The 16,668-nt window shown below is 39.2% G+C and overlaps 1 protein-coding gene and 1 pseudogene across 1 annotated transcript in view; one reads left to right on the top strand and one right to left on the bottom strand.

Annotated features, from left to right (window-relative positions):
• LOC127489359 (vomeronasal type-2 receptor 116-like) overlaps window positions 1-15,451 on the bottom strand; it is a 56,303-nt gene extending 40,852 nt beyond the window's left edge. Inside the window, exon 1 of the mRNA XM_070067571.1 lies at window positions 15,407-15,451. Within this exon, the coding sequence (XP_069923672.1) occupies window positions 15,407-15,451 (45 nt within the window). The remainder of the gene's footprint in view (window positions 1-15,406) is intronic.
• A 322-nt stretch (window positions 15,452-15,773) lies between these two features.
• LOC138847758 (phosphatidylinositol N-acetylglucosaminyltransferase subunit Y-like) lies at window positions 15,774-15,975 on the top strand (annotated as a pseudogene).
• The last annotated feature ends 693 nt before the right edge of the window (window positions 15,976-16,668 follow it).

Below are 16,668 nucleotides of genomic sequence, written 5' to 3'. Positions count from 1 at the left end.
TTCAGAACAATCGAAAAAGAGGGAATCCTCCCAAATTCTTTCTATGAAGCCAGCATCACCTTAATCCCTAAGCCAGAGAAAGATGCAGCACTGAAAGAAAATTACAGACCAATATCCCTGATGAACATAGACGCAAAAATCCTCAATAAAATTCTGGCCAATAGAATACAACAACACATCAGGAAAATCATCCACCCAGACCAAGTGGGATTCATCCCTGGTATGCAGGGATGGTTCAACATTCGCAAATCAATCAATGTGATTCACCACATTGACAGACTGCAAAAGAAAAACCATATGATTATCTCAATTGATGCAGAGAAAGCATTCAATAAAATTCAACATCCTTTCATGATGAAAACGCTAAGCAAATTGTGTATAGAAGGAACATTCCTCAATATAATCAAAGCAATTTATGAAAAACCCACGGCCAGCATCCTACTGAATGGGGAAAAGTTGGAAGCATTTCCACTGAGATCTGGCACCAGGCAGGGATGCCCACTCTCACCACTGCTATTTAACATAATTCTGGAAATTTTAGCCAGAGAAATCAGACAAGAAAAAGAAATCAAAGGAATACAAATCGAGAAGGAAGAAGTCAAACTACCCTCTTTGCAGACGATATGATTCTTTACTTAGAGGATCCAAAGAACTCTACTAAGAGACTATTGGAACTCATAGAGGAGTTTGGCAAAGTGGCAGGATATAAAATCAATGCACAAAAATCAGCAGCCTTTGTATACACAAGCCATGCCATGACTGAGAAAGAACTGCTAAGATCAATCCCATTCACAATAGCTACAAAAACTATCAAATACCTTGGAATAAACTTAACCAAGGACGTTAAAGATCTCTACGATGAAAATTACAAAACCTTAAAGAAAGAAATAGAAGAGGATACCAAAAAATGGAAAAAATCTTCCATGCTTATGGATTGGAAGAATCAACATCATCAAAATGTCCATTCTCCCAAAAGCAATTTATAGATTCAATGCAATCCCAATCAAGATACCAAAGACATTCTTCGCAGATCTAGAAAAAATGATGCTGAAATTCATATGGAGGCACAAGAGACCTCGAATAGCTAAAGCAATCTTGTACAACAAAAACAAAGCCGGAGGCATCACAATACCAGATTTCAGGACATACTACAGGGCAGTTGTAATCAAAACAGCATGGTACTGGTACGGAAACTGATGGATAGACCAATGGAACAGAATTGAAACACCAGAAATCAACCCAAACATCTACAGCCTACTTATATTTGACCAAGGATCTAAAACCAATTCCTGGAGCAAGGACAGTGTATTCAATAAATGGTGTTGGGAAAACTGGATTTCCAAGTGCAGAAGCATGAAGCAAGACCCCTACCTTACGCCTTACACAAAAATCCACTCAACATGGATTAAAGACCTAAATCTACGACCTGACACCATCAAGTTATTAGAGAACATTGGAGAAACCCTTCAAGATATTGGCACAGGCAAAGAATTTCTGGAAAAGACCCGGGAGGCACAGGCAGTCAAAGCCAAAATCAACTATTGGGATTGCATCAAATTGAGAAGTTTCTGTACTGCAAAAGAAACAGTCAGGAGAGTGAAGAGACAACCGACAGAATGGGAAAAAATATTTGCAAACTATGCAACAGATAAAGGGTTAATAACCAGAATCTACAAAGAGATCAAGAAACTCCACAAAAACAAAACCAACAACCCACTTAAGAGATGGGCCAAGGACCTCAATAGACATTTTTCAAAAGAGGAAATCCAAATGGCCAACAGGCACATGAAAAAATGTTCAAGGTCACTAGCAATAAGGGAAATGCAAATCAAAACCACAATGAGGTTTCACCTCACCCCGGTTAGAATGGCTCACATACAGAAATCTACCAACAACAGATGCTGGCGAGGATGTGGGGAAAAAGGGACCCTAACCCACTGTTGGTGGGAATGCAAACTGGTCAAGCCACTATGGAAGTCAGTCTGGAGATTCCTCAGAAACCTGAAGATAACCCTACCGTTCAACCCAGCCATCCCACTCCTTGGAATTTACCCAAAGGAGTTTAAATTGACAAACAAAAAAGCGGTCTGCACCCTAATGTTTATTGCAGCACAATTCACAATAGCCAAGACCTGGAACCAACCTAAATGCCCATCAACGGTAGACTGGATAAAGAAATTATGGGATATGCACTCTTTAGAATACTATACCGCAGTAAGAAACAATGGAATCCAGTCATTTGCAACAAAATGGAGGAATCTGGAACACATCATGCTGAGTGAAGTAAGCCAGTCCCAAAGGGACAAATACCATATGTTCTCCCTGATCAGTGACAACTGACTGAACACCAAAAAGGAAACCTCCTGAAGTGAAATGGACACTATGAGAAATGGTGACTTGATCAGCATAGCCCTGACTGTTAATGAACAACTTAATACATTATCCCTCTTAGTCTGTTTGTCTGTTCCACTTAATATGACTGGTTTAATTCTGTAATTATCACACAGTTATTCTTAAGTGTTGAAAATTAACCGAAATGTGATCCCTGATAAACATAAGAGTGGGAATTAGAGAGGGAAGAGATGTATAATTTGGAATATGCTCAAGCTCACTTGCCCCAAATGGTAGAGTTAGAAACATACCAGGGGATTCCAATTCAATCCCATCAAGGTGGCATGTACCAATGCCATCTCACTATTCCAAGTGATCAATTTCAGTTCACAATTGATCATAATGAAAGGACTAAGAGTCAAAGGGAGCACATAAACAAGTCCAGTACCTGTCAATACTAACCGATGGAATAAATAAAGGTGAGAGTGATCCAACATGGGAAGTGAGATACTCAGCAGACTCATAGAATGGCAGATGTCCTAAATAGCACTCTGGCCTCAGAATCAGCCCTAAAGGCACTCGGATCTGGCTGAAAAGCCCATGAGAGTATTTCAGGCATGGAAAGCCAAGACACTCTGGCAATAAGATCTCTGTGAGTGAGATCCCAGTGGAAAGAACAGGTTTTCAAAGAAGGAGGTACCTTTCTTTGAAGGGATGAGAGAACCTCCACTTTGACTATGACCTTGTCTAAACAAGATAAGAGTCGGAGAACTCAAGGGGCTTCCAAAGCCTTGGAAACTCATGACCGGTGCATAGGGATATTACTGATGCCATAAACAGGAGTGTCAATTTGTAAAGTCAACAACAGGAGTCACTGTGCACTTACTCCTCATGTAAGGTCTCTGTCCTTAATGTGCTGTACATTGAGGCTTAATGCTATAACGAGTACTCAAACAGTATATTTCACTTTGTGTTTCTATGGGAGTGCAAACTGTTGAAATCTTTAGTTAATGTATACTAAACTGATCTTCTGTAAAAAAAGAAAAAAATTATCAATTCCCAACTTGACTCTCCCTGGGATTAAACAGGACAATAGGTCTGATCTGATTTCATCATCATTTAAAAAAATCATCTATTATTTTTCACTTTATGTTTCTGTGTGGGAGCAAACTGTTGAAATCCTTACTTAATGTATACTAAGCTGATCTTCTGTATATTAAGATAATCAAAAATGAATCTTGATGTGAATGGAAGGGGAGAGGGAGTGGGAAAGGGGAGGGTTGCGGGTGGGAGGGACGGTATTGGGGGGAAGCCATTGTAACACATAAGTCGTACTTTGGAAATTTATATTCATTAAATAAAAGTTAAAAAAAAGAAATTATAATAAGTCTCAAAGAAAAACATGAACTTTTAAGATAGTTTTGCTAAAATTCAATTTATACAGAAATGTATATCAGATTTTTATACAGTTATTCAATTGGAATGTATATTTCTGTATAAAAATACTGAAGTTCTACATTTGAGGCCTTCATTTCAAGCTATAAAAAACATCAAATTCAGCATGAAGAATGTAGAAGATAAAAAGTGATAAATATGAGAGAAATACTTAAACAAAATGATGAATATATCTGGCTGCTAAATTTTGAAATTATTTCATAACACACATTTTCCATGAGTTTTCTGAAGCCTCCTCATTGCATGGAGTTATTTTTCTCCATTCCCAACCTTTGTTCAGTGAATCGTGTACATTCAGAGTGACTCTACTTTTATTTTCTACACATTACAGAGAGCAAGAGATAATCGCTCTCTGATTTAGATTTACTGAATAGACAACAAGTTTCATCATTTTACAGGTAATAAGTCTAACTCATCAAGACATTATAATTTCATTTTTATACAAGCCACTGAATTCTGTTCTATATTTTGGGCCTTTACTGCATCTTCATTTGCATGAGCCACTATTCAAAATCTCACTAATTGCATCAGAGCGTGGCTAGGCAATGGAAAATGTGTTTTGCTTAAACTCTTAGGCGTCTCATCAATAGCAGTTTCAGTTTAGAAAACTTTTGATTGAAACAATAGAGCTCTCTTATATGCTCTCTTGTCCCATCCTTATTAGATTTACTCAATTAGCAATACATCACACTGGTAAGGAAGCACAAATGATTAGCCAATGCTGATCATCATTATTGCTTACAGGACATGCTATCCATTGTGTATTGTGAGTCTGTGAATTTGGCAAAGTTTCAATGGTAAATAGCTCTCCTGATGGTGTCCATAATAATCTTGAGAGTCACTTGCAGTCAAGAAGTACAGGTGTCTGCAGGCTTTATCCATCAGAATTTCTTACATCACTCCTTTTTTTGCAGTGTTCATTGTAGAGATGACCATCTGCCTTCATTAAATCTTCTCCTAGGTAGTTTTTCCCTAGCTTTTATGAATGAGATTGTCTTATTGATTTCTTTGTGAGAAAATTATTTTTGGTATATAATGCTAATGATTTTGTCTGTTTATTTTGTACCCTGCAACATTCTGAATTTGCTTGAGCTCTAACAAAGTTTTTGGAAAAGTCTTCAGATTTTTCTGTGTATGGAATCATATTATTTGCCAACAGAAATAATTTGATTTTTCTGTTTCCTGTCAGTATGCCTTTTGCTTCCTTCTCTTGCCAAATTGCTATGGCTAACACTAGTAGAATCAATTTTAATAAAAATAAAATGGTATCTTGATTGGGATTGCATTGAATATATAAATTGCTTTTGGGAGAATGGACATTTTGATGATGTTGATTCTTCCAATCCATAAGCATGGAAGATTTTTCCATTTTTTGGTATCCTCTTCTATTTCTTTCTTTAAGGTTTTGTAATTTTCATCGTAGAGATCTTTAACGTCCTTGGTTAAGTTTATTCCAAGGTATTTGATTGTTTTTGTAGCTATTGTGAATGGGATTGATCTTAGCAGTTCTTTCTCAGTCATGGCATTGCTTGTGTATACAAAGGCTGTTGATTTTTGTGCATTGATTTTATATCCTGCCACTTTGCCAAACTCCTCTATGAGTTCCAATAGTCTCTTAGTAGAGTTCTTTGGATCCTCTAAGTACAGAATCATATCGTCTGCAAAGAGGGATAGTTAGACTTCTTCCTTCTTGATTTGTATTCCTTTGATTTCTTTTTCTTGTCTGATTTCTCTGGCTAAAATTTTTGGATGGGGTGTTCAAGCCTCTGGAGGCAACTGTTAGTTGCTTCCAAGATTATGGCAGGCAAGGTCTCAAGATGGCACTGTGTCACAGAAACCTGGGTGTGGATGGAAGGGCACAGTAAGAACTTTGAAAGGCAGAGTTTCAGAGAGAGAAGGAAAGACCGAGAGTGATCTTCCATCCACTGGATCACTCCCCAGATGGCTGAACTGAACAGGGCTAGGCCAGGCTGAAGGTAGCTGTCAAGAGCTTCTCCCAGGTCTCCCATGTGAGTGCAGAGCCCCATGGACTTGGGCATCCTCCGCTGCTTTTCCAGGTTCATTAGCAGGGAGCTGGATTGGAAATAGTGAAGCTGGGACTCATACCAGTACCCATAAGTATTGTGGCACTGCAGGCCACCACTTAACTTGCTGTGCCACAGTGGGGCCCTGATTCTGATTTCTGAGGAATCTACATATTGTATTCTATAATGATTGTGCTAGTTTAACTCCCACCAGCAATGTACTAGGGTATCTTTTTCTCTATATTCTCACCAGTATTTACTATTTTTTTTAGATAGCCATTCAAACTGGGGTGGGTGAAACTTCATTGTCGTTTTGATTTGCATTTCCCTGATGGCTAGTGATCCTGAGCATCTGTTCATATGTCTGTTGGCAAGTTTTACTTTCTCTTTAAATTTTGAAAAAACAGAATTTCAGTCCATCTATAATCACAGGCTAACTGTACCAATAACCACTAGACAAATAAAAAGTAGAAAGAACACAGTTCCACAGGGCTATACATGAAAGCAGAAGGAATACACTCCAAAGTAATGATAAAATTTTAGTTATAGCATGCACACAAACCAGTAGCAAAATTGTTCATCATAATTGATTATTATGTATAATACTGAATTGTATGTGCTACCTATATGACTGGTAATGCAGTAGGTTCGTTTATACCACATTACCTTAAACACACAGGAATGCATTAATGCATTGTGCCTGAATATTAAAAAGGCTGCAGGATCACCAGGTAATAGGAATTTTCCAGCTGCATCATAATCTTATGGGGCCACTGTTGTATTGTGATCAAAACACTGTAATGTGGCACGTGGCCGCACATTCTTCATGGTGGAGGTTGTGTTTTCATGTTGTTGGTTGTTTGCTTTGCAGAAGCTCTTTAGTTTGATGGAATGCTATTCATCTGTTTTTTACATTTGTTGCGCTGGCTTTGAGGTCATTTCCAAAAGTCATCATCCATATTTAGTAGCTTTATAGTTTCATGTCTATGTCCAAGTTCTTAATCCTTTTTCAAAGATTTATTTATTTGAAAGTCCAAGTTAGAGAGAGAAAGAGAGAAAGAGACAAAGAGAGAAAGAGAGGGTGAGAGAGAGAAAGTCTTCCATCTGTTGATTCTCTTCCTAGGATGGCAGCAACAGCTGAAGCTGGGCTGATCCGAAGCCAGAAGCCTGGTGCTTCCTCCAGGTCTCTCATGCAGGTACAGGGGTCAAGGACTTGAGCTGTCTTTCACTGCTTTTCCAGACAATAGCCGAGAGCTTGCTCAAAAGTGGAGCAGCAAGGACTTGAATTGCTGCCCATAGGGGATGCCAGCACTGCAGGCAGCAGCTTTACTGTTTCATCACAGCACCAGCCAACTTAACCCATTTTGAGTTACTGTTTGCATGTGGTGTGAGGTAAGGATGTGATCTCATTTGCTATATTTTGATATCCATGCTTCTCAGCACCATTTTTTAAAACAGAATGTCATATCCTCATTGTACATTATTGAAATCTTTGGTGAAAATCAACTTAGCTGTAGTTGAAGTGACACTAGCAAGATGGATGCAACTGGAAACCATTATACTCTGTGAAATAAGCCAGTCTCCAAAAGACAAATTTCATATTTTTTCCCTGGTATGTGACAGTTAATATAGAATACAAAAAAACCTACAGGAATCAAATAGATATCCTATCTATTTAGCCCTTATTTACATTCCTGTGAACTGTGAACTTCCTACATTTTACTTGTTAAGTATCATGGTTAGTAGTGCATTAAGCCCGTGATCGTAGAGGGGATTGAAAGCATCACTTTGAAAAAATAAGAAAAAAAAGGGAGGGAGGGAGGGAAATATGGGTATCAAATATTTCGGTCTCCGAGTGTAGTAGACACTTCACTGTCAGATTTGTGTAAAAACATGTCATGTTGTTTGCAGAGCAATGAAATTACTCAATTACGCATTTTTCAGAACATATTCCCATCATTAAAGAATGTTAAGATTATGGTTGAAAATAATACATACTGGGGCCGGCGCCACGGCTCACTAGGCTAATCCTCCGCCTTGCGGCGCCGGCACACCGGGTTCTAGTCCCGGTCGGGGCGCCGGATTCTGTCCCGGTTGCCCCTCTTCCAGGCCAGCTCTCTGCTGTGGTCACGGAGTGCAGTGGAGGATGGCCCAGGTGCTTGGGCCCTGCACCCCATGGGAGACCAGGAAAAGCACCTGGCTCCTGGCTCCTGCCATCGGATCAGCGTGGTGCACCGGCCGCAGCGGCCATTGGAGGGTGAACCAACGGCAAAAGGAAGACCTTTCTCTCTGTCTCTCTCTCTCTCACTGTCCACTCTGCCTGTCAAAAATAAAAAAAAATAATACATACTGTAATCTCTTAATAACTAAACTATATAAGCAGTTCAAATAATTCAATAGTAATAAGGCAAATAGGATTACTTAAGCATGGCAAAGGGCCTGAATATGTATTTCTAAAAAGAAGATATATACATGACCAACAGTTACATTTAAAAAAACTCAATATCACTAATCAATAGAAAAATTATAAATATTATAGTGAGATTGTGCCTGGGCTATCATCAAAATCATAAGATAAAATAAATTAGTTCTGATAAGAAAATGAGGAAATGCTTGTACACTGCTAGAGGGAATGTGAATTAGTACACCTATATGAAAACAGCATGAAGATGCCTCAAGAAATTCAAAATAGAATGACCAGGGCCAGCGCCGTGGCATAGTGATTAATCCTCTGCCTGTGGCACCAACATCCCCTATGGGTGCTGGTTCTAGTCCAGGTTTCTTCACATTCAATCCAGCTCTCTGCTATGGCCTGGGAAAGTAGTAGAAGTTGGCCCAAGTGCTTGGGCCCCTGCACTCACATGGGAGACCAGGAGGAAGCTCCTGGCTTGGATTGGCACAGCTCTGGCCACTGCAGCCATCTGGGGAGTGAACCAGCAGAAGGAAGGCCTTTCTCTCTCTCCCTCTCACTGTGTGTAACTCTACCTCTCAAATAAATAAATAATCTTAAAAAATAGAATGACCATATATTCCATCAATAGATATGTACATATGATCTATGTGTATATACGTGTGTATGTGTGCATGTATGTATATTGCAAGGCATATATCCAAATGATAAGACATCAGTATACCTAAGCAATTTCTGCACTTTCATTTTCACTTCTGGATGATTCACAATAGCCAAGATATGGAATGAACCTAAATGTCTACAAAGAGATGGATGTGTGAAGAAAGGGTGGTCTAGAGAGACAACAGGATATTATTCAAGACTCTGAAAAGGAAGGAATTCTTGCCATTTTTGGAAGCATGGATGAATATAGAAGACATTACATTTGCTGAGAAATCCAAGTACAGAAAGACAAATACTGTCTGATGTCATACACATGCAGATTGTTAAAAAGGCAAACTCGCCAAAACCAAGAGTAAAATATTGCTTACCAGAGGCTGGATGGTAGGGAAATGGGGAGATGTTGGTAAAGCAATGCAAAAGTTCAGTTAAACAGAAGAAATAACTTCAAGATAACTGGTGGACAACATTATCAGTACACTTAGTTACAATGTGTGTATGAGATGAACCACATGCTGCACTTTTTTCACACCACAAGGAGGAAGTCCTTGGTCTCAGACACCTTCTCAAAACAGTAAACCCCTCCCAATACCCATAAGACTTTTACTTCAGTTAATTGTGGATTCATATTTTTGGCTGCTCACTTGATGGGTTGCTATGTGGAAAAACTGGAGTCCCACCAAATGCTTCCCTAGAGATTTTTCCAGGAAACATTAACTTGCTGACCTTATCAGACTCCATCTCTTTCATCTACAATGTTATGTATGCAGTGGATCATGCTCTCCATGAAACACTTTGGGAGAAAAGTAGAAATGGGATCTCCATGAAATGTAGACTAGATTGTGCTTCTTCCCTGGCAGGTAAGTCTCCTCTAGAAGCAGGATATGAATTAAGCACCTGGTAGCATCTTCAGGTATTTTTATTGAGGTACAACACCATGACCCGGTTTTCATCTCAAGATCAGCAGGATCAGGCAAAATGAAAGATGGGTTCTTCCTCATCTTTCTGCACTTTTGTTTTCACTGCCAAATGATGCACAATAGCAAAGATATGGAATCAACCTGAATGTCTACAAAGAATGGATGTGTGAAGGATGGTCTAGACAGACAACAGGATACTATTCAAGCCTTTGAAAAGGAAGGAAAGATGGGTTCTTCCCATATTTAAAGATATGTCTTTAAACACTATCAGTATTGTGAGAATTTTGCCACTGGAGCACCCATTTTTGACTATTACAAACTGTGTAGCAGGACATTCATCAAGTAGGACAAAATTCTGTAAAAATGTCCAAAACAATTCAGGGCAAATAATGATAATTACAAGTTGGTCAAATCTGTATTTTCCCTTGAAATATTTTAATGTCAGCAAATATGGACATAATGACTGTATCTTACAGCAAAATTTCCTCCATAATACTGCCTATGTTCTGGCCTACATCCTGAAGACTTTGGGTAAAACAGAAATAGATTCAAGTAATGCCCAAAAATGGCTATGGGAAATGCAGTGTTTAAAGACATGAGTATTGGGCTGGCACTCTGGCAAAGTAGGTTAATCCTCGCCTGCAGTGCCAGCACCCCATATGGATGCCAGCTCCAGGCCTAGCTTCTCCTCCTTTGATCCAGCTCTCTCCTATGGCCTGGGAAAGCAGTGGAAGATGGCCCAAGTGCTTGGGCCCTTGCACCTACATGGGAGAGCTGGAAGAAGCTCTAGGCTTCTGGCTTCAGATCAGCCCAGCTCCAGTCATTGTGGCTATTTGGGGAGTGAACCTGCGGATGGAAGATCTTTCTCTCTGTCTCTCGCTCTCTCTGTCTGTAACTCTACCTCTCAAATAAATTAAATCTGAAAGACATCAGTATTCACCCAAAACCAGAAAATATAATTGAAGCACGGACCACATCTCACCTTTATAAATGAGACCACTGATGATGTATATAAGCTCATGCACCCTCCATGGGTTTTGTGAATATATATAAATTTATCTGAATGTTAATTGAGTTTTCAGAATATATAAGCCATATACAGAATATATTTATGAAATCCTGTTCTCATTCAAGGAACACATTTAATGAAATTTGTTGAATAAATCATTAACATTTAATCATACAAAAGGCTACATGTGTTAATGCTACAAAGTATAATTCACCATCTAATTCCTATTTTTTCTCACAATAACAACATACACTACACTATTTCATGCTTGTTTAGAGTTGACACTTACCAAGTAGGTGATTTTCCCAGGATGGTTTCAATGATGTGATGATGTCTTATTTAGAATGCTTTCATTACCACAGTTAACTATATTCTAAGCTAAAGCTTCTTAGAGAATAATAGATGGATTATTTCCCACAACTGACTGTCATGGCACCAAAATGTCAAAGGTGAGCACACTCTACTTAAAATCTCTTTAGATTCAACGGTCTTGAATTTTTAAGTTCAGCAGAGATTTCTCCCTACAATACCAACAAAAGAATCACACTGTTACCTGAAGAAAAGTTTGGGGGTGGGGAGTTCTGACCCTTTTGAAATTTATTAAGGAATGACTGATATACCAAACATTACACACTTTTGATGCATCTAGACATATTCACACATTCATGATATCATCACCAAAATCAAGAAATTAAGCAGGGGCCAGCATTGTGGCATAGGGGGTAAAGCCATTGCCTGTAGTGCCAGCATCCCATATGGGCACCAGTTCTAGTCTTAGCTGCTTCTCTTCCAATCCAGCTCTCTGATATGGCCTGGGAAATCAGTAGAAGATGGCCCAATGGCCGGCGCCGTGGCTCAATAGGCTAATCCTCCACCTTGCGGCGCCGGCACACCGGGTTCTAGTCCCGGTTGGGGCGCCGGATTCTGTCCCGGTTGCCCCTCTTCCAGGCCAGCTCTCTGCTATGGCCAGGGAGTGCAGTGGAGGATGGCCCAGGTGTTTGGGCCCTGCACCCCATGGGAGACCAGGAAAAGCACCTGGATCCTGGCTCCTGCCATCGGATCAGTGCGGTGCGCCGGCTGCAGCGGCGGCCATTGGAGGGTGAACCAACGGCAAAGGAAGACCTTTCTCTCTCTGTCTCTCTCTCTCACTGTCCACTCTGCCTGTCAAAAATAAAAAAAAAAAAGAAGATGGCCCAAGTTCTCGGGCTCCTGCACCAATGTGGGAAGACATGGAGGAAGCCCCTGGCTTTGGACTGGTGCAGCTCTGGCTACTGTGGCCAAATGGGGGGTGAACCAGCCAATAGAACACCTCTGTCTCTCTTTTTGACTCTCCTTCTCACTCTGTGTATCTCTGACTTTCAACTAAAAAATCTTTAAAAAAAAGAAATTAAACATATGATCTATGTTAACTCTCTTTAGAAGTACACATGTAAGGTTCTAAGAAGACCCAAAGAGACCCAATTAGCCAGAATTGTAGCACAGCCAAGCCTCAGCCACCTTCTCTACAATAACCCAGAATATTTCTGGTTAGATTCAAGTATTCCTTCAGAGTTTTCATGAGAAGAGATCTTCTTATTTGAGGCCATGAGATGAGGACCATCCAAAATAAAGTAAGTCTCTGGCAAAAAGAAAACATCGGAGTCAGGAGGAAAAAAAAATAGGATTATTACATATGAATTTTCAACCAGTTATTTGAATGTATTCCTCATTTCTAAATTATGCCTGCCTTCTAGCTCCATCCATTCATAAGGAAACTCCAATTTACAAACAGCACTGGGGACCACATCTCCTTAGATGAACAAGAAAACACATGTCACAATATGATATCCAGAATGTTTTAAATTTCCCAGTTGGTCTTGGATTTCTGCTAAAGTTGGAGAGAATTCCCCTAAGAGTCCGTATAAGCAAGGCTTACTCATCAATGAAGGCATGATAGAATGGCCTATTGCATTCAAAGAGGTATACTTCCACTTCAATACTGGATATCAACAGAAAGATCTGAATACACTCCTCAAATCAGATATAGTGTGAACCCTTTAATTTAGTAGTAAACCCACTTTTCACATGTTGTCTGTGTACTCTGTGGTATTTCTTATATATATTCTGATTAACTGCCTGTTAAAAGATCAAGTTTGTTTGGGGAAACTCTGAAAGACACTGGCACAGGAAAACATATCTTGGAAAAGACCCCAGAAGCAAGGCAATCAAAGCCAAAATTGACAAACGGGATTACATACATCAAGCTGAGAAGCCTCTGCTCTGCAAAAGAAACACTTGGCAAAGTGAACAGGCAACTGACAGAATTATAAAATTGATAAAAGATTAATATCCAGGATCTATAAAGAGCTCAAGAAACTCCAAAACAACAAACAATTCAGTTAAGAAATAAGCAAAGGATTTCAACACACATTTTTACAAGGAGAAAATTCAAATGGCCAACAGTCACATGAAAAAATGCTCAGGATTACTAGCCACAGGGAAATGCAAATCAAAACCACAAAGAGGTATCACCTCACCCCAGTCAGAATGGCTTTCATACAGAAATCAACAAACAATAAATGCTGCCAAGGATGTGGAGGAAAATATACCATAATCTACCATTGGTAGGAATGTAAACTGCTGGTATATCCATTGTGAAAGACAGTATGGAAATAACTCAGAAAGCTGAAAACAGATATACCACACAACCCAGTATCCCACTCCTGGGAATTTACCCAAAAGAAATGGAATCAGCCTATGAAAGAATTATCTCTGCCCTATGTCCACTGCAACTCAATTCACAGTAGCTAAGATAGGTAATCAATCCAGATGTCCATCAACTGATGACTGGATAAAGAAATTATGGTACATATACACTGCAGAACACTACCCAGCCATAAAAAGGATGAAGTCCTGTCTTTTGCCAACAAAATAGATACACCAGGAAACCATTATACTTAGTAAAATAAGCCCATTCCAAAAAGACAAATACCATGTTTTCCATGATTTGTGGTTAACTAATAGAGCCCCAAAAATGTAATGTATAGGAGTGAAATTGTCATTTTGAGATTTAATGATTGTTTAGAACACTTGTCACTACTGTTGAGGAACAGTGTTGTTTTTCTTCTTACTATTTGTTGAACTCTTTTCTGAGTGTAGGGTTAATCTTATGAGTATAAAGTAAATGAAATTAGATCACTGTAAAAATTAAGAAGGAATAAGAGAGGAAGGAGGATGAAGGGTGGGAGCTTGGCCAGGAGGGAGTGTGGAAGAGGAAGTATCACTATGTTCCTAAGTCTGTATACATGAAATTTGTGTATCTTAAATAAGAATTTTTAACAAGATCCAGTTTGAATAAGCCATTGTTTTTAAATCTGGTCTATTTAGTCTTGCAGCACTTGAGTGAATAAAATGAACAAAGTAATGAATACATAGAGTTCAAAACACAGACATACAAATACCAAACATATCTCCCCATGTGTCTTGAAACTCTTAGCCATGCATGCTAAGAATCTTTCTTATGTACTGTCACACTATAAACACAAGTAGATTATGAACTGACACACCACACACTTCTTTGTAGACACTATTTCCATGGTCCTGGAAGTTGTACACACCATTCAGTCCTCAATCTTTGTTCAACTAAGCATCTCTAAGCAATGATTTATGCCATCCTAGGCATAACTTGGACTATCCTAGGTAATTCTGTAGGCCATTTATATAACAAGTGTACTTGCAGCCCTAATGTGTTAATTTATAGAATAAAGTGCTCTACATGGCCTCTGAAGCCCAGAAATGGATTAAACACAATCCACAGTTCATAAAACACATTTCATTTCAGTATTGGCCTACATATTTTGTGCAGTCACATTTGGTGGTATGAAGACTTATCACAACCTTAGGTTCTTTTACCTACTCTTAAATAAGTGTTCTACCCAAGCAAGGATGGTAAAAAGATGAAGACAATTCAAAAAGTTAGGAGCAGTTTTAATGGCATAATAGAGAGGCACCTTACTCCTCTAGTCTAAAGGAAGATAGTTTTAAAAAGAGGGAGAGAGCAATCTCAGAGAACCCTTAGTTTTTTAGGATGGATTAGATGGCTATTAACATCACATACAAAAGTGTATTGAACTTAATGGAGCTTATGTTGAGAGAGCATATTTTTTTTTTATTTTTCTTTTCTAGTTCCATTTTGCCATGGCCATTGTGATGTCTCCAACTCTTGTAGAATTTGCTGATTTTTCACCTTCAATTATGGCTGCATTTGCTTATTTCTAGGCAAGGTGGTTTACTGAGAATATTTCCATAGTTGTTCCTTCTGATAAACTGATACATTCATCAACATAAAATAACTTTCTGGTTTGTTACAACCATTTTTGATTTAAAGTCTGTTATATCTGAAATTAGAACAGCTTCCTCAGCTCTTCCAAGAACATTCAGGATAGTTTCTAGTTATTTTCTCAGTTCATACCAGACACATAATGTAAGACGCAACTTAACACAAGACTCTAGCATGATTTCAAACTACATAAACTCCAAAAGCAGCAGCAGGGAGGGTGCACCAAGTGGTGGTCGCCAGTGGCCAGGCCATGCTGAGAGGGGCACATGGCATGCTTACTTCAGTGCTGTGGATGTCTGGGGTACCTGCATGCGACAAGGTCATGCCCCCCAGCAGATCAGAGCGAAAGGGCAGGGCAGATGCCCAGCATTTTTCCATACAACCCTGCTGGAGTTTCTGGTGTGCCTCCTCTCCAAGAAGCCACTAAGATATGAAGCATTAATCAATGACCTGAGTAATGAAATGCTGAGAAAAGCCTATCCCACCACTGACAGGATTCCTAACATCATGCCACAGGCAGCAAGGACAACCCAAAAAATAAATAAACAGAGCAGCAATAGATCATATTTTTTTAAAAAAACACACCTACATTTTCTCAATACCATATTCCTTTTAAAACAAGGTGACAGGTAATAAGTTCAAGAGAATGTTTCTGTCTCTTCTTATGCTGATAGTCCTTATTCCACTGACTTCTCCAGCTGGACTTAGGGGGAAGAAAACGTCCCACAGGGTATCCCAGTACCACCAGCCTCTGCTTCTACAGTTTGTTCCTGTCAAGTCCCATAGCAGTCCATGTGTTCTTGCACCTTTAGACTTGGATAGGCATTAAACTCTTCAGGCCTAGCTAAGGCAACCAGAGTCAAGGTGGTATATAAATTCATGATATGTTGGGCATTCATCTCTGAAAGTTCTACTTGGTAGAAATACTGGAGATCACTTTGAGAAAACCAATTATCATGTTCATCTTGATGCAATGAGAAGAACACAATGCAATTTCTCTGACACTGTGGTTAAAAAATAAAAAAGTATAACCTGAATCCAATCTTCTATCAGTCAAAGCAATCTGAAGAACATTTTACAAAATTCTATGAAATAATTACTTCACCTTCAAAGCAGTCAAGGTCATGAAAAACAAAGGCTGAGAAACCATTCCATTCAGTACTTAAAGAAACATGTTTTCTAGGAAAGCAAACAAAAGCAACTAAGTATACACAATATCTGGGAGTAAACAGAACCCATAACCTTTCATGATAATTAAAATTTAAATAGCCTGAAGAAAGAACCAACCCATGGAGAGCTATGCCACTTTCAAAGAGGAAGAATTAACTTGAAAAACATGCCAATTTTCCCGAAATGGACTTCGGAAATCAGTGTAGCTTAAGTCAGCGGCCACGTACCTTACTGGACCTCCATTCTTGATGCGTGTGCAAGGGAAGGTGTCAAAGGCAGACAACAAGCAGGAGCTGGCCACTGGACAAGGAGCAGCCATTCACATCTGGAGCTGCTGTGCTTCCCGGAGCTCCACCCTAGAGCCGAGAAAA

Source organism: Oryctolagus cuniculus, assembly GCF_964237555.1.
Source record: "Oryctolagus cuniculus chromosome 16 unlocalized genomic scaffold, mOryCun1.1 SUPER_16_unloc_1, whole genome shotgun sequence".
Lineage (NCBI taxonomy): Eukaryota > Metazoa > Chordata > Mammalia > Lagomorpha > Leporidae > Oryctolagus > Oryctolagus cuniculus.
The sequence above is the reverse complement of the archived record's forward strand: the minus strand, read 5'-3'. Positions and strand labels throughout refer to the sequence as shown.